Source organism: Geotrypetes seraphini, chromosome 1, assembly GCF_902459505.1.
Source record: "Geotrypetes seraphini chromosome 1, aGeoSer1.1, whole genome shotgun sequence".
Lineage (NCBI taxonomy): Eukaryota > Metazoa > Chordata > Amphibia > Gymnophiona > Dermophiidae > Geotrypetes > Geotrypetes seraphini.
The window spans coordinates 114,820,126-114,843,990 of NC_047084.1; the positions used below are offsets into that span (position 1 = coordinate 114,820,126).

General features: G+C 46.7%; 1 protein-coding gene across 1 annotated transcript in view; it reads left to right on the forward strand.

The window, feature by feature from the left end:
- VCP (valosin containing protein) overlaps positions 1 to 23,865 on the forward strand; it is a 130,486-nt gene that overhangs the window by 2,390 nt on the left and 104,231 nt on the right. The window contains exons 2-3 of the mRNA XM_033936365.1: positions 17,258 to 17,369; positions 17,483 to 17,655. Of these exons, the coding sequence (XP_033792256.1) occupies positions 17,258 to 17,369; positions 17,483 to 17,655 (285 nt within the window). The remainder of the gene's footprint in view (positions 1 to 17,257; positions 17,370 to 17,482; positions 17,656 to 23,865) is intronic.

Here is a 23,865-nt window from a genome sequence, read left to right on the forward strand (position 1 = left end):
AATCCGGCTTTAGAACCCTATTCAGTACGGAGACAGTAATCGCTGCAATCCTAGACTATCTGCGCCTATTATTTAGTAAGGGCCTTAACGCCCTGATTATGCAATTCGACATGAGCTCTGCATTCGACTTGGTAGACCATGAGAAAATGATGCAATGCTTAGACGCCATTGGTATCAGAGCTGAGGTACTAAACTGGTTTCGTGACTTCCTCACATCCCATTCTTACCAGGTACGCTTTAACAACGAACACTCCGATACCTGGAGCAACGGAGTGCCACAAGGGTCACCGCTTTCCCCACTGCTTTTCAATATCTACATGTCCTCATTAGGTGTGAAACTAACCCAACTAGGAATAAAACTATTCAGCTACGCAGATGACTTTACAATCATCATCCCATTCGCCAACTCCATCTCGGAAACCATTCCCAAGACATCCGATGCCATAAATGAGATGGAACAATGGATGACAGATTTCAAGCTCAACCCAGAAAAAACAAAATTCTTTGTTATCTCCCCTCACCCGCTTGACAATAAAACCCCACTATGCATCAATAAACTCAACTACCCTATTCAGCCCACCATGAAAATACTAGGTGTTATTCTAGACCAATGCCTAACAATGAAGGAACAAGTGGATTCCCTATTCAGAAAAGGTTTCCTTACTCTCTGGAAACTCAGAACGATTAAATCATACTTCGATATGTCAATATTCAGAATCCTAGTGCAATCCCTCATACTGAGTCAGCTTGACTACTGCAACATCGCCTATCTAGCAATCTCACAAAAGAATATGAGACGTCTCCAAATAATGCAAAATGCTGCGGTCAGACTTATTTTCGGGCTGAAGAAATTCGACCACGTGACACCCTACTATCGGCAGTTGCACTGGCTACAAACGGAAGCCCGAGTAAGGTTTAAATTTGCCTGCCTCTGCTTCAAAGTACTATACAGCCTGACCCCCAAGTACATAACGGACCTTTTTACATTTTCTAATACCTAAACAATTGACCCGCTCTCCCTCTCCCTCCCCCTCCCTATTCCACCTGAACTTACAGCACTGTTATAAATATAATCTGTTATCTTCATCTTATCGTAACTTTACGTTGCTATTTATCCCCAACAGGTCCTGTCGGACATTACCTACTAAAATGTACATATTACATTTTCGCTCATCAAATTGTATTTCTATACTATTGCCTCCTGAGGTCTCTGATCTGTGTATTTCCTCTGAATATCTACTTATTGTATTTCGCTGAATGTCCAGCACTCTTGATTGTAAACCGCCTAGAAGTCGCAAGATTGTGGCAGTATAGAAGAATAAAGTTATTATTATTATTATTATCGTAGAAAAGACCTTAGATGCACCTTTGCTATAGGTATTTTAAGTGCATATTTGCTAAGGTTAAAGAGTTCAGAAATTGTTTTGAAATACAACATAAGTTTGTAGAATTGCTGTTAATATTAAACAAAGTTTTCTTAGGTATTATAGTAGAAAATAATGAGATATGTGTGCTTATTTGGTGGGAGTGAGGAGACCTAGTTGCTAACTAAGCTCTGAGGCCTACTGTTCAGCCTGATAAACAAAGCCTTTTTAAAAAGCTGTAATTTACAGTAATAGCTCCAGGCTTTGTTTTGCTTTCATTTTCATTGGATGATGGTGCAGAAAGTATTGAACCTGGCATGAAGCCCAGTAAAGAAACATGGCTTTTTTTTCTTTACAACCCATTTAAATCTTTCAGCTGAAACATTTCAATTTGTTAGTAAAAAGAAAAAGTAATAAGATGACATTTTTTTTGTAAGTAAAAAAAAGAAATGTGCGGCTTCTGTGGATTTCCCTTTTTATTTATAAAATGTATTTTGTAAATGAAAGTTCTTCAGAAAGTTTCTGCACTTATTTTTTTAAACACTATTTATTAAATATCTCAATTTAAACAAATTGCATCACTTTTCCACACAATCACACTGTTTTGCCTGACTGACTAGTCATGTGACATTCTACAACATGCCCTCTTACCACTTCTCCCACCCCACTTCCCACAAAAATATGAAAGTGCGGAAACTTTAAAGAACCCTCATATTTGGTGAAACTTGAAGAATGGTCCAGAAATTGGCAACTAAGATTTAATGCTAAAAAATACAGGGTCATGCACTTGGGCTGCAAAAATCCAAGAGAACAAGCAAAATACTTCTGTCTATGAAAGAAGAGCGTAATTTGGAGGAGATTGTATTTGATCTCAAGGTGGAAAAAGCATTAGTCAAAACCAGGAGGACGATTGGGTGCATAGGGAGAGGAATGGCCTGTAGGAAAAAGGTGGCGATAGTGCAGTTGTCTAAGTCTCTGGTGAGACCCCGTTTGCTTTTCTTAAGACATACCTTCCAAAAGATATAAATAGGATGGAGTCGATCCAAAGGGCTGCTACATGATTGGTTAGTGATCTTTTGTGAGAAAGGTTTGAAATAATGCATGCTCAGACAGTTTATCTCCTTGTATAGACTGGCCTTCCCCACCTTGCTCAGTTTCTTTTTTATCAGCCTGGCTTCCTCCCCTACTGGCACTGAAGCCACATGTTGAAGCACTTTCTAGGACTTCAGCAGCTCTTCCACCAGGATGCATGCAACATGGCTGGAGGCAAGCAAGCACTCATAACCAGGTATAATGGTCACATACTGGGTGGACTATAGAATGACCCTTATGCAGACATGTTAGGCTACCTCTTCCCCTTGTAGTTACGAATGCTATCTGCAGTCTAACGCTCCCATTTATCACGCCCCATACTCTGAACTACCTACGCTAAATCTGCTCACTTTAATCTGAGATCACAAATGTACTCTTTCTTGCTGTGAGCCACAATGATTCCCTGTCAAAAATTGCGGGATATAAGAAGCTGTATTATTTATGTGGTCTTTGGATCTTATGTCAATGCTGTCTGACACTAAAAATATATACTTTTTTCCTCATTTGATTTCCCCTCTCCCCCCCACTGACTAGTGTTTGATCATGCTCAGGGTTTGTGCTGTTATGATTTATACTGAAATGTCCCTTTCTGCCATAGTGACCTTATGGTAGAACAACCTGTGCCTCCTCATTCTAGGGTTTCCTTTCAATTGAAACAGTCTCCTCATGTGCATTTATGCCATGTAGGTATTTAAACATCTGTCATATCGCCACTTCCACATTGTCTCCAAAGCAGTGATTCTTAAACCTTTCCTGGGGGACCCCCAGCCAATTGGGTTTTCAAGATACCGCTAATGAATATGCATGAAACAGATTTGCATATAATGGATCTGCCTCATGCATATTCATTAGGGACATGGTCAAGAACCACCTGTTGCAGATTTGCAGGTCTCGCTGCATCTTGTCAGGTTGAAACAGATATCTTAGCCATCATGCTGTGGCTTTCTTCAGGGTATGCTGTGAAGTCTGCAGTTTCTTTGTAAATAGTGGGTTCACTGACCTGATTGGGAACAGAGCTAGTCTGGTGGTCACCAATTTGAATTTTGGTGGGAAAGTTGGTCATGAATTTTGGAAAATCAGTTGCTAAAAGTCTGAGTTTAAGGATTTTCTCTCAGCACGGTTCTATAGCTGGCATGTGCTTGTTGTAGGTTTCCAGGTGTTGCTGCATCTTGTCGGGTAGAAACAGACTTTTCAGCCATCATGCTGTGGCTTTCTTCAGGGTATGCTGTGAGGTCTGCAGTTTGTCTTTGTAAATAGTGGGTCCACTGACCTGATTGGGAACAGGGCAGTCCATTGGTCACCAGTTTGAATTTTGGTGGGAAAGTCAGTTGGTAAAAGTCTTTGAGTTTGTTCTCCCTGTGATTCTGGGATATATGTTCTTTCAAGATTCTCTTAAGAACCACTGTTTTGGAGGAAAGACGGGAGAGGGGAGATTGATAGTTGTTTTAATACCTATATGGCATAAATACACGAGGAGAGTCTCTTTTTTCAATTGAAAGGAAACCCTGGAATAAGGGGTATAGGACAAAGGTGAAAGGGAATAGATTCAGAAGTAACCTCGGAAAATACTTTTTCACGGAAAGGGTGGTGAGTGCTTGGAACAGCCTTCCACTGGAGATTAAAAGTGTATCTGGATTCAAGAAAGCTTGGGACAAATATGTTGTATTTGTAAGGGAGAAGATGCAATAGTAGATGGTATGGGCCATATGGTCTAGATGGGCCATATGATCTTTTATCGGCTTCATTTTTCTATGTTTCACTACTATGCTGGGTTAAAAAAAAAGAGATTTGAATTAGTTTGAGGGACAGGTTCACTAACTATTAGAAGGTAGGCTTGGGCAGCAGTTGGGTTATGTCCAAGAGGGAATGGAAGGTATCTATTGCGATCTGTTAGGCACCTTCCATATGAGCTGGTTTGGCCATGTTTAGAGACCATTAGAGCTCAATGGACCTTGGGTCTGATTTATGTGGTGATTTTATTGATAATAGATCAGATGTAGACTATAAAAGAATCTTATATTATGAGCTGAATGAGTAACATTTTAAGTGTGATTTCATAGTATTATTAATCATAGCATGTCTGAAATAACTTAAAACCTTTTTGGGGATTTCAGCTCCAGTATAAAGAGCTACTCGTCATTAGTGCTGCCTGATTCATCGATTACTTTTTTTTTAAAAATTGGACTCGCCAATTCAGTGAGTCCTGACTCTAGGCATACCTCTGGGCCTCTTAAGTACCTGCAGCGGTGGCGGTAACTGGCTTGGCAGACGCAGTGCGGTAAACAGGCTTCTCCTGGCCTGCCCCACCAGGGCCTTCCCTCTGCTGTGTCACTGATGACATGGCAGAGGGAAGCCCTTACAGGCAGGCCATGAGAAACTTGTTCACTGTGTTGTCTTTGCAAAACTGGTCACTCCACTGCTGCTGCTTAAGAGGCCCAAAGGGCAGTGGGGGGATTCGTCAGGAGGTACTACACAGAGGAATAGGAGGGATGGAATGCTGTACAGGGGAATGGGAGGGAGGGATGAAAAGCTACTGCACAGGGGGAGAGAGGAGAGGAAGGGTGAGATGCAACAGAGGAAGAAAGGGGTGAGAGGGAGATAACCTGCATATGGTGGTGGGGAGGGATACATGCATGGAGAAGAGAGAGGGAGGAATGTTGGACATGGGGAAGAAGGCAGGGATAGATAGTTCATGGGGAGTACAAAATGGTGCACATGATAATGGAGGGGAGAAAAGAAGAAATGCTGCATGGATGGGTATAGAGAGGTTTGATCAAGGGCACAAGGCAGGAAGAGAGAGAGATGGTAGACAGTGGGAGAGAAACAGAAATGTTGGATATGATAGTGGTAAAGAGTAGAGAATTGCACGGGGACAGAAATCCTGCCTGTCTTGGATATGATAGTGGTAAAGAGTAGAGAATTGCACGGGGACAGAAATCCTGCCTGTCCCCACCCGGATCCTCTCCGTCCCCACCCGGATCCTCTCCTCCCCACCCGTCCCCATCAGGATTCTCTCCGTCCCCACCCATCCCCGCAAGGAATTACCTCCATCCCCTCCCGTCCCCATAAAAAGCAGCAATTACTTCTGACAGGATCATCAATTCCACAGTTTCTTTTGTGTTTGCGCTGCTGTTTTCCTTGTGGAATCTCTTTGGTGGAACCCATTTTTTGTTTTCTGTTCAGGTAATTAACTTATAAACCCCCTCTTTTACTAAGGCTGACATGTCCATTATATTATATGGCCAAACCCTGCTTCCAAAGCCTTCCATCCCCATGGGAGTCCCATTGGCTAGAGGAGGGGGGGTCCCCGTGGGAGTCCTGTGGGTTAGGGGGGATTCCTGCGGGATCCCTGCAGGACCCGCGGGATTCCCGCGATCCCTGTTTCCGTGTAGACCTCTAGTAAAGAGATGAAAGAAAATGTCAAATGGGCAGGAGACCCTGGTGAGCGATTTAACAGAAGATCAAACAGAAACCAGAGCCGGGGACCAACATGATTTGAATAATAAAATGACCTAACAACAAAAGGTAGAGAAAATCATTTTGTGATTACAATATTATTAGATTTGAAATGTGTTTACTGCCAGAGCTGGTGTTAGACAGCGAGCATGAGCTAGGACAGGGGTCTCAAAGTCCCTCCTGAGGGCCGCAATCCAGTCCGGTTTTTAGGATTTCCCCAATGAATATGCATGAGATCTATGTTCATGCACTGCTTTCAATGCATATTCATTGGGGAAATCCTGAAAACCCGACTGGATTGCGGCCCTCAAGGAGGGACTTTGAGATCCCTGAGCTAGGACCTAATAGAGGGAAAAGTCTTTTTTGTTATACTGTAGCACCAGCATAGTGGGGCTTGAGAGGGCAAAGGGGTCTGGGATTGGTGAAGAGGCTACAAAATAAACCTGCCTGGATGCTTGAAAAAATACCACAACACCTTATTTGATGGGAAAAGTGAATCAAATTGAAAAATCAATTCAATAGGCCAAATCTAATCGAAAACTTTTTCCCTGAATTGGGCAGCACTAATGAAGACTTATTAAACTCTCTGCACTGATTTTGGTTAATGTGAAATGTAGAGTGTCCAAAATCTAAACCCTAAAATAAAACATTGGATAATTAAAAAAAACAAACCCCACTCTTCATGTATTCCATTGTTGAGATTGGTATCAAATGCTGAGAATGACATGAGCAGTTTCAGAAAATCCTATATTTCCTTTTATGCAAGGAAAATCTCTAACATTTTAAGAGGTCTTGCTTTTGACTCCCATAGGCAGTATAGGCATTATTGAGCTATGTGGAAGGTCATATGTTAATACCAGAAACTTCTGAAGTAATGTTTACCCTCATTAGTTGAGTGATGGCAGTGAAGGCTTGTAAGATGCTTTCATGGAAGATTGGGTAGATAATCCTAATAGGCTGCTAGATTAAGATTTACCATGTGTGGCCTAAATGAAAGATTTCAGGGCTCACATCATAAAATTATTTTTAAAGCCTAGTTTAATAGGTACTAGAATAGCAACTGGTGGTATCCCATGAATTGGTGCTACGCCTAGTCTTGTTTCAGTGTCTTCAGAAATATTGGGTAAGGGTTAGTGAAAGTGCTTGTTTGTAGTTGGAGTAAATAATCCACAATGGGTAGGTGAAATCAGACATGACTAAAAACTTGTGGAAAGCCATGAAATTGCATCTGTAAATTTACAAAAGCATGCATCAATTTGAGATGAAGGATTCAACGGTCAGATGTCATTTTTAGTAGTAGAAACATAGAAACATAGAAAGATGACGGCAGAAAAGGGCTATAGCCCATCAAGTCTGCCCACTCTACTGACCCACCCCATTAAGTCTGAGTACTAATGACCTAGTTCCTTAACTCGACCCTCGCAAGGATCCTACTAGGGCATCCCATTTATTCTTAAAGTCAATAACGCTGGTGGCCTTGATCACCTGCTCTGGAAGCTTGTTCCAGTGATCTACAACCCTTTCTGTGAAGAAATACTTCCTTATGTCACTATCGAATTTCCCTCCTCTGAGTTTGAATGGATGTCCCCTTGTGACCGAGGGTCCCCTGAGAAAGAAGATGTCTTCTTCCACCTCGACACGTCCCGTGATGTATTTAAATGTCTCAATCATGTCCCCCCTCTCCCTGCGCTCCTCTAGAGTGTAGAGCTGCAATTTGTTTAGTCTTTCTACGTACGAGAGACCCTTGAGCCCCGAGATCATCCTAGTGGCCATCCGCTGAACCGACTCAACTCTAAGCACGTCTTTACGGTAATGTGGCCTCCAGAATTGCACACAGTATTCCAGATGAGGTCTCACCATGGTTCTGTACAGTGGCATTATGACTTCAGATTTGCGGCTAACGAAGCTTCTATTGATACATCCCATAAGTTGCCTTGCTTTGGATGAGGCCTTCTCTACTTGTTTGGCGGCCTTCATGTCTGCACTGATGATTACTCCCAAGTCTCTTTCTTCTGAAGTCCTAGCTAGTGTTTCTCCAGTAGAGCTAGCAGTTAAGACTGCCCTTTGTTAGGCATTCTGATAGCAACTTAGGAGAGATGTAATATTTCTACCTCCTTAGGTTTTTGGTTAAACATCACCTGAATACCCAGATTTGGAGACCTGGTCCCTGTAAGGACACTAATAAGTTGGAGGCAATTTGGAGAGCAAACATGAACTGCTCTAAGTCATACAGAATCTGAAGGAAGATAAAAATGTACTTTTGAGAGGAAGGGGAAATACAATCTTTCACATCTACCAGGCTTCAGTAAGGTTCTAGTAGGAAATGTTTTAGAATGAAAAGGTCAATGACAAGGGGTGAGAAGATGTAATTGTCCCTTCCTTCATTGAAAAAGGAATTACGAGTATAGCAAGCCTCTAGGAATTGTCCCTCTTAAGTGTGTAGAGTTATGGAGACCGAGTTCCTGCTGCTTATGTGACCTTTGCAGGCCCATCTCCATCACATCGCTAAGCTTGTCCATTACTGGGCAGTGGGCATATCTTTGGAAGATTTGGAAGGATCTATTTAAGGTCCTATATGTTGGAACTGGATATTATTGCTTAGAGATGGGAGGGAGCAGAAGGGAGCTACTTCAGGGGTGGTTAGGTATTGTACAAGGGAAGGGAATTGTCTTTTGCTAACCTGGCTTTAACCGTAGGAAGAGGTACAGACTTGAGATGCTATTTGTATAATTCCAGGTTGTTAAACTGTTTTCAGTATCAAGTCTATAATATAAATGGGCTTGTTTTCACAGTTTGATACTTCCCATGATTTTTGTTACTCCCTTTGGAAATATCCTGGTCTCAGGAGTATTTCTGTATGCCAGTGATGATCAACCGAGTATAGTGCATGATAACTGGGGCCTAACTTTATAGTAATCACTGACACAGAGGCATGACATCTATAAGAATTATAAACCGGTTTGAGTTATCTAAAACAAAATTATCCTTTCTTAACCTTCTCCCTCCCCCCTCCCCCCTAATATATGCTTTAGTTAAAAATAATTGGAGGTCCCTCCCTTGGATCCTATACGAGGACTGTTCAAAAAGTTCCAGGACAGTTTGAATTGCTTGTCAACGGGAAGTTCTTTTGAGACATTCTAGGCAGCATTGAGTAGCTTGAAACCTCATGAGTAGCCTCCTTTTTTCTGTTTGTTTGATATCTGTTTTCATCTCCGAGCTACAGTAATTTTTGTGAAAGTGTGTTTTTTGATTGGCTATTTTTCATCATGTGCGACCTCAACGAGCAGCGCTACAGTGTGATGTTCTGTTTTAAATTGGGTAAGACCGCTACAGAAACTTATGAAATGTTGAAAGTGGCTTATGGGGAACATGCCATGAGTTGTGGAAGGTGTTCTGAATGCATCAAAATTTGTGAATTTTGCACAGAATGCAATGACAGCTCTTCCCCAGCCACCTTACTCTCCTGACATGGCCCCTGCTGACTTCTTGTTTCCTAAACTTAAATCCATTCTAAAAGGAAAGCGATTCAGTAGCATTGAAGACATAAAGCAAAATTTGATGCAACAACTTTTGGTGATTCCTGAAGATGTGTTTAAAGACTGTTTCCAGAAGTGGAAATGACGTTGGTAAAAGTGTATACCTAGGGAAGGGAAGTACTTTGAAGGGACCAATGGAGTTGTAAGATTGTTTAATAAATTTTTATAAAATCAGTCCTGACCAGCTACGCTATCTGCTCTTACCACAACCTCTGGCAGTGCAGTGCGTTCCAGAGATTAACTATTCTCAGATATATTTCCTCTGATATATTTCCTAAAAATATTTCCTCTTATTGGTTTTAAAATTATTTCCCTGTAACTTCATTGCGTGTCTGATGGAGTGAAAAATCGATCCACTTGTACCCATTCTACTCCACTCATCCTACCAAAGCCATTTCTTTTTCAAACTGAAGAACCCTAACCTTTTTAGACTTTCCTCATATGAGAGGAGTTCAAACAGAGAGTGGCTCAGGGCTGGGCAGGGATGCAAAAAAAAACCTCACTCCTGCCAGGTACACTGCTGGGCTGTGAGAAATTAGGCAGCCATTCAGGGATGGAGAGGCTCAGCACGTGGCTGGAGAATGGAAAGCTCACTCCTGTCCAATACACCAGGGACTCAAAAAGCCAAAAAGATAGGCTGGGGAGAGGGGAGGGGGTGAGTAAAAAAAATTGTTGGCCGGGACAGGAAACAGGAGGGATCTCTTCTGTCCTGGCCTACCAGGTCATACAGCAGGCTGGCAGAGGCCTGCAACAAGTCCAGGAGGGGGTTGGGTGGGTGATGACTAGTGTGACCATATGGCTCCAGAAAAAGGGGACGGATTGAGACATCCGGGTTTTACTTCCATTGAAAGCAATGGAAGTAAGGAGAACAGATCGAGACATCTTGGTTGCTTTCAATGGAAGTAAAACCCGGATGTCTCAATCCGTCCCCTTTTTTCTGGAGCCATATGGTCACACTAGTGATGACCTGACTATGAAGAGACCCCCCCATTTTGGGGCCATTTTTGGGCCCCAAAATCTTGTCTTATATTAAAGTATATATGGTAACTCCATAAGAGTTGATGCTGTGTGTATATAAACAGGGACTAAGTCTAGTTCAAAACCTTACTATATTCAGATTTTAACAGCCCTTACTTTTTGAGGTTCCTTGTATTTTCCTCCTTATGCACTGCAGCTTAAATAGGACCATAACTGGGATCCTATGCCAGGAGCTGTCATTTACAGCAGGCTTATCCAAGTTCAGTTCTCAAGGGCTGCAAACAGACTAGTTTTTTGGGATACCCCTAATGAATGTGCACGAGAGAGATCAGCATACAATGAATGTAGTGGTTGGTTGGTTTGCAGCACTTGAGGACTGAACTTGGATAAGCCTGATTTACAGCTATACAAGGATTTCCCCTTTATTTTTAGTGTCCTCTCTTAGAGCTGCTAGGGGGTCACAGTGTGATGATGGCTGAAGCTCCTATATAACTTTCTCAGTACCAGGCAGCTCAGGGAAAGGGTGCAAGTTTTATCCCAGGACAAGCAGGCATGATATTCTCACATGTGGGTGACGTCATCTACGGAGCCCCAGCGCGGACAGCTTTTCAAGCAAACTTGCTAGAAGTTTCAAGTTTGCACACTGCACCACGCATGTGCATGCCTTCTGCCCACTAGAGGGCGCATCCCACCTCGTGGTCCTCAGTTCAATTTTTTCCGCGGAGCAAGAAAGCCCTGTGGATCTGAGCTCCAGTGTTTTGCCTTCTAGCTGCCGCGTTTAGTTTGTTTTTCCATCGAATTAGTTCGCGGTGCTGCTTTCTTTTCTGTTCTTTTCTTTAAAAAAAAAAATATTTTGTTTTTCGTTGGGCTCCGGGGGCTCCCGGAAGCCGCGGCCGCGGGACGTCGGTCGTTCCCGGCCTTCTTCTTTTTCTTCGTTGATGTCCCGTCCTGTTACGGGATTCAAAAAGTGCAGCCGGTGTGAGAGGTTACTTTCCATCACTGACCCTCACCGGTGGTGCATTGTCTGTCTTGGGCCCGAACATCCGACAGCGTCGTGTGATCGCTGTGCAACTTTCCAAAACAGGGCCCTCCGTCGCCGTAAGGCCAGAATGGCTGAATTGTTCGCCGTCGACGCGCCGCCTAAGGCCTCGACGTCGGCCCCGGCCTTGACCTCGGCGTCCTCGGGGGCCTCGGCTTCGCCTCGGCCCTCGTCTTCGAAGGCGTCGTCATCGAAGCCAGCTTCGGGTAAGTCCTCTGTTCCATCCCCTTCAGCAAAGAAGCCATCCTCGACTCAGGCTAAGGCGGGTGGGTCGACCCCGGCCCCGCATCGGACCTCGACGTCGCACACCCCGAGGGAATACTCGAGACCGAGGTCGCCCTCCAGGGAGTGTGCCCCGGACTCGGAACTCCCCACCTTCGTGGGGATTCCGGCCTTCCAGGATCTCCTTCGAGCCCTGATCTCATCGGAGCTGTCGGGAGCCCTGGAAGTGTTGCAGCGTGCTGCGGTTCCGGCGGCCTCGACCTCGGCCGGGGCGCCTTCGGTCTCGGAGGCCCCGGCCTCGGCCCCCTCGACCTCGGGAGCCCCGGCCTCGGCGACCTCGGTCTCGGGTACTGTGGCCCCGTTCACCTCGGTCTCGGCCCCGCCCCTGACCTCGACCTCGGGGGAGCCTCCTGAGCGGAGCGTGAGGCCCAAAGAAAAGTTGCGCAGAGTGCGCCGCCTTTCCTCCTTCCTCCGGGTCTTCCCGGGACGCCTCGCCCTCGACGCGACCTCGGACGAGGCGCCGATCGAGGAAGTCTAAGCGGCCCCGAGGCTCGCCTCGGCGCGATCGTTCCTCGTCGTTCGGGGGCGAGGCGCTGCAGGTGTCGGAGTTGCGCCTCGACAACCCGAGGCTCCTCCGCTCACCTCGTGGGAAGTCTTCCCGTGCCGCCTCGCCGAGGAAATGGGAGAGTGTTCCACGGACCCCGGGGTCCTCGCCCAAGGGTTCTGCGAGGAGGAGAATTTCCCCTTCCCCCTCGAGGGCCTTGGAGAGGGGATCCTGGGATTCGGGATCTGTTAGGGATCCTCATTATTCTCATGAGGCCTCCCCCCTCTCCTCGGTGGGGCGGTCGAGAACCCCGTCTCCCCAGGCTAGGCCGTCCTCATTTTCATCCTTTGTTCAGGACATGGCCCGAGCCCTGGGGATTGACCTGATGGTAGGTTCTCAGTATTCCAAAGAATTTTTGGAGGAACAGGACCTTCCCACTCCTCCTAGAGAGGTGCCTAGACTCCCTCTCAACAGTGTCCTTCTGCAGACCTGGCTGAAGAACTTGTCAAACCCTCTTACAGTCACGTCTGTGCCTTCCAAAATGGAATCGAAGTATAGGAAGATTCCCCCTAAAGGGTTCGATAAGGCGCACCTCTCCCACCAGTCTCTTCTGGTGGAGTCTGCTCTTAAAAAATCACAGCCCTCACGGGTTTCTGCGGCGGTTCCACCCGGCAGGGAGGGGCGGACCCTGGACAAGTTTGGCCGTCGCCTCTATTCAAATTCCCTGATGGCCACCAGGGTTCTAAATTACGCCTTCACCTTTTCCTCCTATTTGCGTGGTATGGTGAAGGACCTTCCTCAATATCGAAACTCGTTACCGGACTCCCAAAGAGCAGGATTCGATAAGTTTATGTCCAACCTGTCTCAATTGCGGTTGTACCTATTCCATGCAGTGTACGACGCCTTTGAGCTGGTTTCGAGGGTGTCGGCCTTCGCGGTGGCCATGCGCCGCTTGGCCTGGCTTCGCACCCTCGACATGGACCCAAACCTGCAGGAACGTCTTGCAGACTTGCCTTGTGTGGGGTCCGAGTTATTTGACGAGTCATTGGATGCGGCGACCAAGCGGTTGTCGGAGCAGGAGCGCTCTTTAGCATCCCTGGTCCGCCCCAAACCTAGGCCCCCGCCGCAGAAACCTTTCCGGCCTCCGCCGCGCCGATACCCTCAGAAGTCGACCCCGGCTTTCTCGAGACCGCCTCCGAGACGTCCGTCTCAGCGAGGCAGAGGGGGACAAACCCAAGCCCCGGCGCAGGGCCCTTCTAAGCCCGCGCCTTCCTTTTGACGGGCTGAGCGGACGGGGCGGGTTCCCCTCCGCACTTTCACAGGATCCCCTACCTATCAGGGGGCGTCTTCGGTCCTTCCGGGAGGCATGGACCGAGATTACCTCAGACGCTTGGGTGCTCCGGATCGTCTCCGAGGGCTACTCGCTCAACTTTGTGTCCTCGCCGCCGGACAGTCCCCCAAGTTTAGTCTCTTGCAACCGTTCGCAGCTACCGACCCTTCTGACCGAAGCCAAAGCCCTCTTGAAGCTTCGGGCGGTCGAGCCGGTCCCCAAGGACCAGTGGGGTACGGGGTTTTACTCCCGTTACTTTTTGGTCCCAAAAAAGACCGGGGACCTGCGCCCCATACTGGACCTCAGGAAGCTCAACAAATTCCTGGTCCGGGAGAAGTTTCGAATGCTATCTCTCCCGGTTTTGTATCCTCTCTTGGAGGAAGGGGACTGGATGTGCTCCCTCGACTTGAAGGAAGCATATACCCATGTTCCGGTGCACCCCGCCTGCCGAAGATTTTTACGATTCCAGGTGGGGGACCTCCACCTCCAGTACAGGGTACTGCCCTTCGGCCTGGCCGCGTCCCCACGAGTATTCACGAAGTGCATGGTGGTGGTTGCGGCAGCCCTGAGGTCTCGTGGGCTCCATGTGTTCCCTTACCTGGACGATTGGCTCATCAAAGCCCCGACCAGGGAGGGGGTTATCTCAGCGACCCGACAGTCTATTACCTTCCTGCAAACTCTCGGGTTCGAGATAAACTTTCCAAAGTCTCAGTTGAGGCCGGCTCAGTCTCTTCAATTCATAGGTGCGGTGCTGGACACGGTGCGCCTGCGCTCCTACCTTCCGACCCAGCGGTTGGAAGCCTTGGTACGGATGGGCCGCCAGGTCTCTCAACTATCGATGGTGTCGGCCAAGCGCATGATGATGCTGCTCGGTCATATGGCCTCGACGGTACACGTCATGCCGTTTGCGAGGCTGCATCTGAGGATCCCTCAGTGGACCCTCGCGTCCCAGTGGCGTCAGGAGTGCGATCCGGTGTCTCGCCTCATTTCGGTGACTCCGCTTTTGCGGAAATCGCTGCGTTGGTGGACAGACTCTTCAAATCTGTCCATGGGGCTACTGTTTCGCACTCCTCCTTTCCGCAAGGTCCTGACCACGGACTCCTCGGAGTACGCGTGGGGAGCCCACCTCGACGGTCTTCGCACGCAGGGCCTGTGGTCGGCAGAAGACCGTCGGTGTCATATCAACGTGCTAGAGCTTCGGGCCATCTTCCTAGCACTTCGAGCCTTCGTTCACATATTGCAGGACCAGGTGGTCCTCGTCCGCACAGGACAATCAGGTGGCAATGTACTATGTGAACAAGCAGGGGGGAACGGGGTCTTGGCCCCTCTGTTCCGAGGCTCTTCGCCTTTGGGAGTGGGCGGTCTCCCGGAACATCTTCCTCCGGGCGGTCTACATCCAAGGAGAACTGAATTGTCTGGCGGACAAACTCAGTCGACTTCTGCAACCGCACGAGTGGACTCTACACTCAGCAGTTCTGCACGAGGTTTTCGCTCGCTGGGGAACGCCACAGGTGGATCTGTTTGCCTCTCCGGAGACACACAAACTACCACTGTATTGTTCTCGGATGTACTCGCGGGATTGTCTGGAGGCGGATGCCTTCCTTCTCGATTGGGAAGGGAGGTTCCTGTATGCATTCCCTCCTTTCCCTCTGATCATGCGAACGTTAGTACATCTAAAATCGTCCACGGCCACGATGATTCTCATAGCACCTCGGTGGCCGCGTCAGCACTGGTTCTCCCTGCTGCTTCAGCTCAGTGCCAGGGAGCCTCTTCCTCTGCCTGTCTTTCCTTCTCTGCTGTCTCAGAGTCAAGGATCCATGTTACATCCCAATCTGCAGTCATTGCACCTGACAGCTTGGTTTCTTGTTCCCTGACTCCTCCGGATCTGTCTCAATCGGTGAGGGAGGTGTTGGAAGCCTCCCGCAAGATCTCGACGAGGCTTTGCTATTCGCAGAAATGGACCAGGTTTTCCACCTGGTGCTCGTCTTTTCACCTGGATCCGGTATCGGTTCCGGTATCCTCGGTTTTGGACTATTTATTCCATTTGTCGCGCTCTGGCTTGAAAACCACTTCGGTGCGTGTTCATCTTAGTGCGATTTCTGCTTTCCACCAACATCTGGATGGACGCCCTCTGTCACTCCATCCCTTGGTGACACGCTTCATGAAAGGGTTACTCAGGGTTTGTCCCCCTCTTAAGCCTCCTTCTGTCGTGTGGAATTTGAATGTGGTTTTAGCTCAACTGATGAAACCCCCTTTTGAGCCACTCAACAAGTCCCTCTTGAAATTTCTGACTTGGAAGGTGGTGTTTCTGATTGCCCTCACCTCCGCTAGGCGGATTGGGGAGTTGCAAGCCTTGGTTGCGGATCCCCCTTTCACCGTCTTCCATCATGACAAGGTGGTTCTCCGCACCCATCCTAAGTTTGTCCCTAAGGTTGTTTCTGATTTCCACCTCAATCAGTCCATTGTCCTTCCTGTGTTCTTTCCTAAGCCCCACTCCCATCCTGGCGAGGCGGCGCTTCACACGCTTGACTGTAAGAGGGCGTTGGCGTATTACCTTCAACGCACCAGGTCTCATCGGAAGGTTCCTCAATTGTTTTTGTCCTTCGATCCCAATCGATTAGGGCATCCAGTTTCCAAGCGCACTCTGTCTAACTGGTTGGCTGCTTGCATTTCCTTTTGCTATGCTCAGGCTGGCCTTCCTCCCCCGGGTCGAGTCACGGGGCACAAGGTCCGAGCGATGGCAGCTTCGATAGCTTTCCTCCGATCCACTCCGATGGAGGACATATGTAAGGCTGCCACTTGGTCTTCGGTTCATACATTCACCTCTCATTACTGTCTGGACACTTTATCCAGGAGTGACGGCCGGTTTGGCCAGTCAGTTTTGCAAAATCTGTTTTCCTAAATTGCCATCCTCCCACCTGCCCTTTTTTGGTTGGCTTGGAGGTCACCCACATGTGAGAATATCATGCCTGCTTGTCCTGGGATAAAGCACAGTTACTTACCGTAACAGGTGTTATCCAGGGACAGCAGGCATATATTCTCACAACCCGCCCGCCTCCCCGGGGATGGCTTCTATGCTAGTTATGGAACTGAGGACCACGAGGTGGGATGCGCCCTCTAGTGGGCAGAAGGCATGCACATGCGTGGTGCAGTGTGCAAACTTGAAACTTCTAGCAAGTTTGCTTGAAAAGCTGTCCGCGCTGGGGCTCCGTAGATGACGTAACCCACATGTGAGAATATATGCCTGCTGTCCCTGGATAACACCTGTTACGGTAAGTAACTGTGCTTTTTGAACTCAGCACTTCTGCATAGTAGCCCAGAGCTGTTACTGGGATGTACTACAATAATGGGACCCTGGATTGACTTGTTACTGTTTGACACATTCGTGGGGCTGAATTAGCACAAGATTGTACTGATGTCCCATGAGCTGACATCTCCCACAATATAAAAGCAAGTCCTCTCTTATGAGATTCAGCCATACAATGGAGGAAACGTTATTTGAGATGCAAAATGGTTTATCATTGAGGTCAGACTTGTTGGCATAAGCAGGGTAACTTCTAAAGCCCTAGATAAATGAGATCTCTGTTTTGGAGGGTGGTTGGAAGTGCTAAGTATTCATGGACATCAATATTTTTAAATTTATGCAAGTGTAACCATACCAGGATATTTAATTTTAATCTCCATTTCTTTTGACAGCTCTAAGGGCGATGACTTATCTACTGCAATTCTGAAGCAGAAGAATCGGCCTAATCGGTTAATTGTTGATGAAGCCATCAATGAGGACAACAGTGTGGTTTCCTTGTCCCAGGTGGGCTAGTTAGCACAAGTTTACCATCCATTTTGCTTGGCTAAAGTCCAATTTGATTTTCTCTTAAAATTTTATTTTGTAAATTGACCAGCTGTTTATATATATATTTTTAGGCCAAAATGGATGAATTGCAGCTGTTCCGAGGGGACACTGTGCTTCTAAAAGGGAAGAAGAGGAGAGAAGCTGTTTGCATCGTCCTGTCTGATGACACTTGTTCGGATGAAAAAATTCGTATGAACAGAGTTGTTCGCAACAACCTCCGAGTTCGCTTGGGTGATGTGATAAGGTTTGTGGCTTTAGTAATGCTGCCATGTTGAGTTTAGGGTGTTTGTGTATGTGCGAGGATATGTTAAATCTGTTTCATCTTTCAACACTTCTATTGATGAGACATAAGAGAACTCATCTATTTCAACAACTACAATGAATAAAGTGTCCAGACTTGTACAAAGCAGTAGGATCAAATTCTGTCATATAAAAAAAAAAATTAACATCATTACCCCCACCATTCTCCTCCTAATCTGCATAACCACCGATAGCCTTGTTTCTTAATTTCCAACGGTGACTAAAGTAAAAGAAAAGCAAATTCTGCCCCCCCCCCCCGCCCAAGCCCCAGTAAACCTAAATCCCGCTCACTGCATGTCCCACTCTGACCAATTGTTCAATTATAAGAAATTTTAAATAAGACTTCTCCCAGATAAAAGTTTTGTAGATCCAGTGAGGAAGTAGTACATAAAGCCTGGCACAATGAATATATTTGAGTGCTAGGTGATACTTCTGAGGATCTTTAAGTATTCTAAGAGTTGCTGTGAAGAGTGTCAGGAGGGGTCCTGAATATGGTACACCTTCTGTTTTGAAGTTCTCCCAGTAGGTGACATTCATTGGATTTAACAGTCCCATATTGACAAATGCTTCTGCATTTAGGCAATCTTTTGGCTTCCTGTGCCTCTGACCAAGAGTTGATGTAATTGATTCATCCACTTCCAAAACGTGGGAGGTACATTGGCCACCTAAGCTCGTGTTGCGCATTGAGTACACCACTATTGTTCCCCGTACAGGACCCTGGTTTGTCTAATAGTAGTTCAGTTAATCCAATTATAATACGACTAAGAATGGAAGATATATATTGAGTCAGTGTTGTCTAAAAGTGCCTGATCTTTGGGCAGGCCCAGAGGGAATGATAAAAAGTATTCTTTTCCATCTCACATTTTATACACATTGGTGACAAAGCTCTTTCGAACTTGTAGAGCTGTACCTGAGTAGGGTATGCTCTACGAAGTATCCAAAAATAAGTTTCTTGAAGGGCAGTATTAGTAGTAAGCCCTAAGATCCCTTTAATATCTTTTGGTGTAATTCAGTCCCCAAACTGCCTTCCCAAAGTTTGATCTCTGAAGTCTCTATCTTTCTCAAGCTAACAAAGTACTTTATGCAACCCTAAGAAACGGCATTAAAAAATTCTAATGTTTTTTAGCATCTCTCCAGACCGGCACAGAAATGGATGGGTTTATGCTTCTTTGCCAGCAGGTGGAAACTGAGACAGTGACTTTTGGCTACACTACAAGTAGGCTTTGCAGTCCTTCTTACACTCGGTCTTTTCTCAGTCTCCTGCAGGTGGACTGTTCTGTTTGCAGTCTGTGCTGAAGTTTGTTAAGGCCTGTTGGATCTGGTAGGGAATTTTTCTTGTCCAGACTGAGCTTGGGGGACCCTCTTGAGGATCATACTGACCTCGGTGGTGCCACACTCGAAAGGGTCGAGTCGCTCTCCCCATTTCCCCCACCTTACCAGGTTTTCTGTGTTTTTATAGAGGAGCTGATACGGCACTGACTATAGTTGAGAGCCTTGTGGGGTCTACTCTAACTTGAGACAGTTGGTGAGTTGTGAGAAGTTAAAAAAAAAAAGAAATAAATGGAATTTTAACAAGCCTGAGGCCACTGTTATACGGTGTTATTGTACATGGGTTTTTGGCATTTACATTATGAGCGCTTCAAAAAAAAAAAGCCTAAAGTGCATTGGTTGTGGGTGCTGGTCGGTGGATGTGGCTGGCGTGTGCATGAAATGTCCCGGTCGCTTTGGGTGTTGGTGTGTTGGGTTCTCTGTGTGTGCACCACATGTCAGCAGGAGGTGCTGGAAGAAGCCTGGGCTTCTCTTGCCGTTCACAAAAGGGATTCCCTTTCTGCGGCCGCTGAGTTTGCTGGCGGTTTTCTACTGTGACGGGATCGAGTTTGACTTCGGTGCCGCGTATTCTTTCAGGTGCCAGTTTGGTGATGGCCCTTCCCTCAGTTTTGGTGGGAAGTACGTCCATTGCCCACGGCCTCAGGCGACCTTCCTCCTGTCTTGGAACAGCAGGAACAGGTCTTATGAGTCTTCTACTCCTGCTATGTAGTCTGTATTGCCGCCAGGGTTGTTTAGCCCTGATTTTTTGTTGGCCATGTGCAAGGCTTATTTACAGGCAGTTTGGGGGGTCATGCCTTGGTCATCTGTTGGGGGGGAGTTCCCTTCCATGGCCACCCCCGTTTAATCTTCTGCTAAGGCTGCCTCTGTCCAGCCCTCTCAGCCATCGTCCAAGCAGCCGCGGGTGTCTTGGAATGAGGATTCTTTTTTGGCTGATCAGTTTTCTCTGAATGAAGACTTGGGATCTTGGAGAGGACCTTTCAGATCTGTTAGGGGAGTCTGAGGATGTGGATGGAGATTTTTCAGAGGCACCGTTTGGCGAGGACACTTCTGTTGTTTGCATTTTTAATTGGGAAGAGCTGCAGGAGCTCATACTTAAGTGTCTTCTGTTTTACACCTTGAATAGGAAGTTAAGGACCCCCCTTGTGATGTGGACCCTTTTCTTAGAGGGATCGGGTCAGCATCCCACTCTTTCCATGTGCATCAGGATATTCAGGATGTAGTGCACGCTCAGTAGAAAGTTCCGGACGCACCTTTTCACTTAGCGAGGTCCATGGCCAGACTCTATCCCATTCTGGATGGAGATAGAGATACTTTTCATTCTCCTGTGGTTGATGCAGTGGTCTCGGCTATTGTACGCAGACATACAGTGCCGGTGGAAGGCAGCTTGGCCCCGAGAGAAACTCAGGACAGTAAAATGGAGGCTCTTATTAAACACAGTTTTGATCTGGAAGTCCTGGTGGCAATTTGTGGCGGTCTGGTTGCCCGGGCTTGTTTCCGGTGGTCTGAGAAAGTTCTTGACTGCTGACTGGTCCTTAGTGTATCAGGAACTAGCTAAGCGTGAGCTGGGAGCTTCTTATCTCTCTGATGCCATGTATGATCTTTTGTGTGCCTCAGCCAAGTCCATGGCTCTCGGTGTAGAAAACCGCCTTACCCTGTGGCTTTGGGGTTGGTCTCAGCAGATACGGCTTCTAAAGCTAAACTCAGTAAGTTTCCCGTTTGGGGCTTCTCTCTCTTCGCGAAGGATTTGGATAAGCTGGTTCAGGCCCTGAATGACTCTAAGGTTCCTTGGTTGATGGAGGACTGACCTCGCCAAGTTTAGCGAGGTGGTTCTGCCCAGGGATGTTTGAATGAGTTTCATAGGTACCACCCTGGCAGGGGTGTGACCTCCTTTCCTTCCTGAGGATGTTTCTTCCAACGCATACAGTCATAGAAACATAGAATATGACGGCAGAAAAGGGCCATCTGCCCAATCATGATCCCTTCCACCCTCGAGAAACTATCCTCTACCATACCTCTGTACCGACCCCACATGTTTGTCCCATTGTCTCTTGAAGTCGAGCATGCTACTAGCCTCGACTACCTGACGTGGAAGACCATTCCATATATCAATCACTCTCTCGGTAAAGAAGTATTTCCTGGTGTCCCCATGAAATCTTCCTCCCCTAAGTTTTAGCGGAAGTCCTCTTGTCACCGTGGGACCCATAAGAGTGAAGATTTCCTCTTCCTCTTCGATGCAGCCCGTTATGTACATTTGTTTCCAGTATTTTGCCCATAGACTCTACCTTATTGTTCGTTTCCGGCGTGTTCTCTGGTAGACTTAATTCCATCTTTTATTTATAGGGTAATACCCCCACCTTTTGTCCTACTCTTGTCTCTGCGGTATAGCTTGTATCCCGGTAGTAGTGTCCCAGACGTTGTCCTTGTTCCACCATGTTTCCGTGATGCCGATGTCTAGATTTATCTTTTTGTGCCATAGCTTCCAATTCCCCCATTTTATTCCATAGGCTCCTTGCATTTGTGTACATACACTTAAGTTTGCAGCCTGTTATTTTCTTGCACTTCCTTCCTCCTTCTGTCTCCCTCGCTTCCGTCCCTTTTGATCCATTGGGATTTCTATCTTGCCTTGCAATCTTCTTGCATGGTATCCCCCTGGGTATACCGTTTCCCGAACCATCGACTCTTAGTCAATTGTTGTCTTCTTAGTTTAAAAACTTCTCAATTTCTCGCTTGATGTTGCTTGCAGGTAGTCTCATTCCATCTCCGCTGAGGTGGAGTCCATCCTTCCTGTATAGCTTGCTCTTCCCCCAGAACGTCGTCCAGTTGCGCACAAAGTGGAATCCTTCTTCCTCACACCAGCGTCTCATCCATGCGTTGACTGCTTGCAGTTCCGTCTGCCTCTTCCCATCTGCCCTGGGTACCGGCAAGCTCTCCAAGAACTCTACCTTCAGCGTTCTGATCTTCAGCTTCCTTTCTAGCATCTGGAACAGGTCTTTCAGTGTTTTCCTGCTGTAGTTCCTCTTGCTCACGTTGTTTGTCCCAACGTGGATCACCACCGCTGTATCTACCCCTTCCGCACTGTTGATGATCCTGTCAATATGGCTCACTATATCCTTTACCTTGGCTCCTGGTAGGCAGGTCACCAGCCGATCCTTTCTTCCTCCTGCTATGTGGCTGTCTACTTGTCGGATGATGTAGTCCCCAATGACAATTGCTATCTTCTCTTGTCTCTCTAGCCGCAGGTCCGTGTCCTCGGTGTACATCCATCTCTCTATCCGCAGGTCAGTGACCTCGGTGCACTTCCATCTTTCCTCATCCCGGCATTGGCTTGCACTGGACTCATCTTCCTGTGGGTTCCCTCCGCTGTTTCCAGGTCCTGCTGCTGTGTCATCTATTCCTTCAGGGGGATCAGGACTCCTCCAGTGGCTCTTCCGTCCATCCAGCAGCTCTTCCGTCGTCTGTCCAGCCTAATGAGTTGTTGAGGGTCCTTCCCCTGGTCCCAGTCAGGGCCCTGTTGCAGGAGTTTTACCAGAGATGGGTCAAGATTACAACGGATCAGTGGATCCTGGAGGTGATTCGGGATAGTTATGTTCTGGAGTTTCTCTCCTCTAGTTTAATGATAAGTTTAATGGTAATTTGATATAGCGCTTATCGTAATACTAAGCAATTATACAAAATATTTAAAATCAGGGAATACATGTCAAAAATTACATGATCACAAAGATGAGGACAGAATGAACTAACATGGCACAGAAGGACTAGGGGTGAACTACAATAAAGTATAGTAAAGAAAAGAAAAAACAGATGTGGAAAGGTTTCTTTCAAGCTGCCATTATCAATTTAGGGAGGAGAGTTACCTGAGAGGTGTATTCTAAGGGACTGTTTCCTTGTCGCAGAGAAATCTAGCACTCTGAATAATCACAAAGGGCACCCACGGAGACAGATGCTCCTATGTCATTGGAGACCTTCACCCGAGAGTGAAAAGGACACCGCAACTGCAGCACGAGGAATGGCCATATTCAAGATATGTAACTGTTCCATTTATTATAACGCTAATGGGGAAAAGGAAATGGAAGTCTAAAATCTCGACACCTGCAACTGCGGCATGTGGCCGCAGGGCGTGCCCTAAGGGGCATGCCTGCCCCTTGAAGACACGAGGAGTCACCATATTCAAGATATGTAAGACTGTTCCATTTATTATAACGCTAATGGGGAAAAGGAAATGGAAGTCTAAAATCTCGACACCTATATCAGCTGGCCCTATGGATAAGCACCTCCTAGTGCCGTTGGACAATCTGTGAACACCGATTCTTTATCAGGGGCATCACTCAGCCCCCTAGAGCAAACTCCATCCCCTCCTCTGAATATATCTGAAGGTTTGGATCCGGTAATTGGATCCATTACTCCTCCGATGGTATCTCCTGTGCAGCCGGCATCTCCCCTAATAGTCTGGGGAGATGCCAAAAGCCATATCCTTTCAGGAGGAGTCTTTGGCTGCACGAGAAACCCAGGAGGAGCCACAGGATGTTTCCCTTAGACTTGTGGTTGATTAATATTAGAGTTGAGGGGTTATTGAAGTCAGTGGTGACTCAAAATGTAAAGTTTTCTAAAGAAGTAATTCATAAACTAGAAAATGTTGATTCTAACTTGAAGGTTTTGGAAAAATGCATCTTAACAACTGAATCTCAAGTCTGAATCTTACACATTGTCTTCCTCAGCTGTTAAGGACTCGCATACTATTCGCACTCGATTTGAGATAATGGAAAATATAACATAACATAACTTTATTTTTCTATACCGCCTTAATCAGAAGAATTCTAGGCGGTTT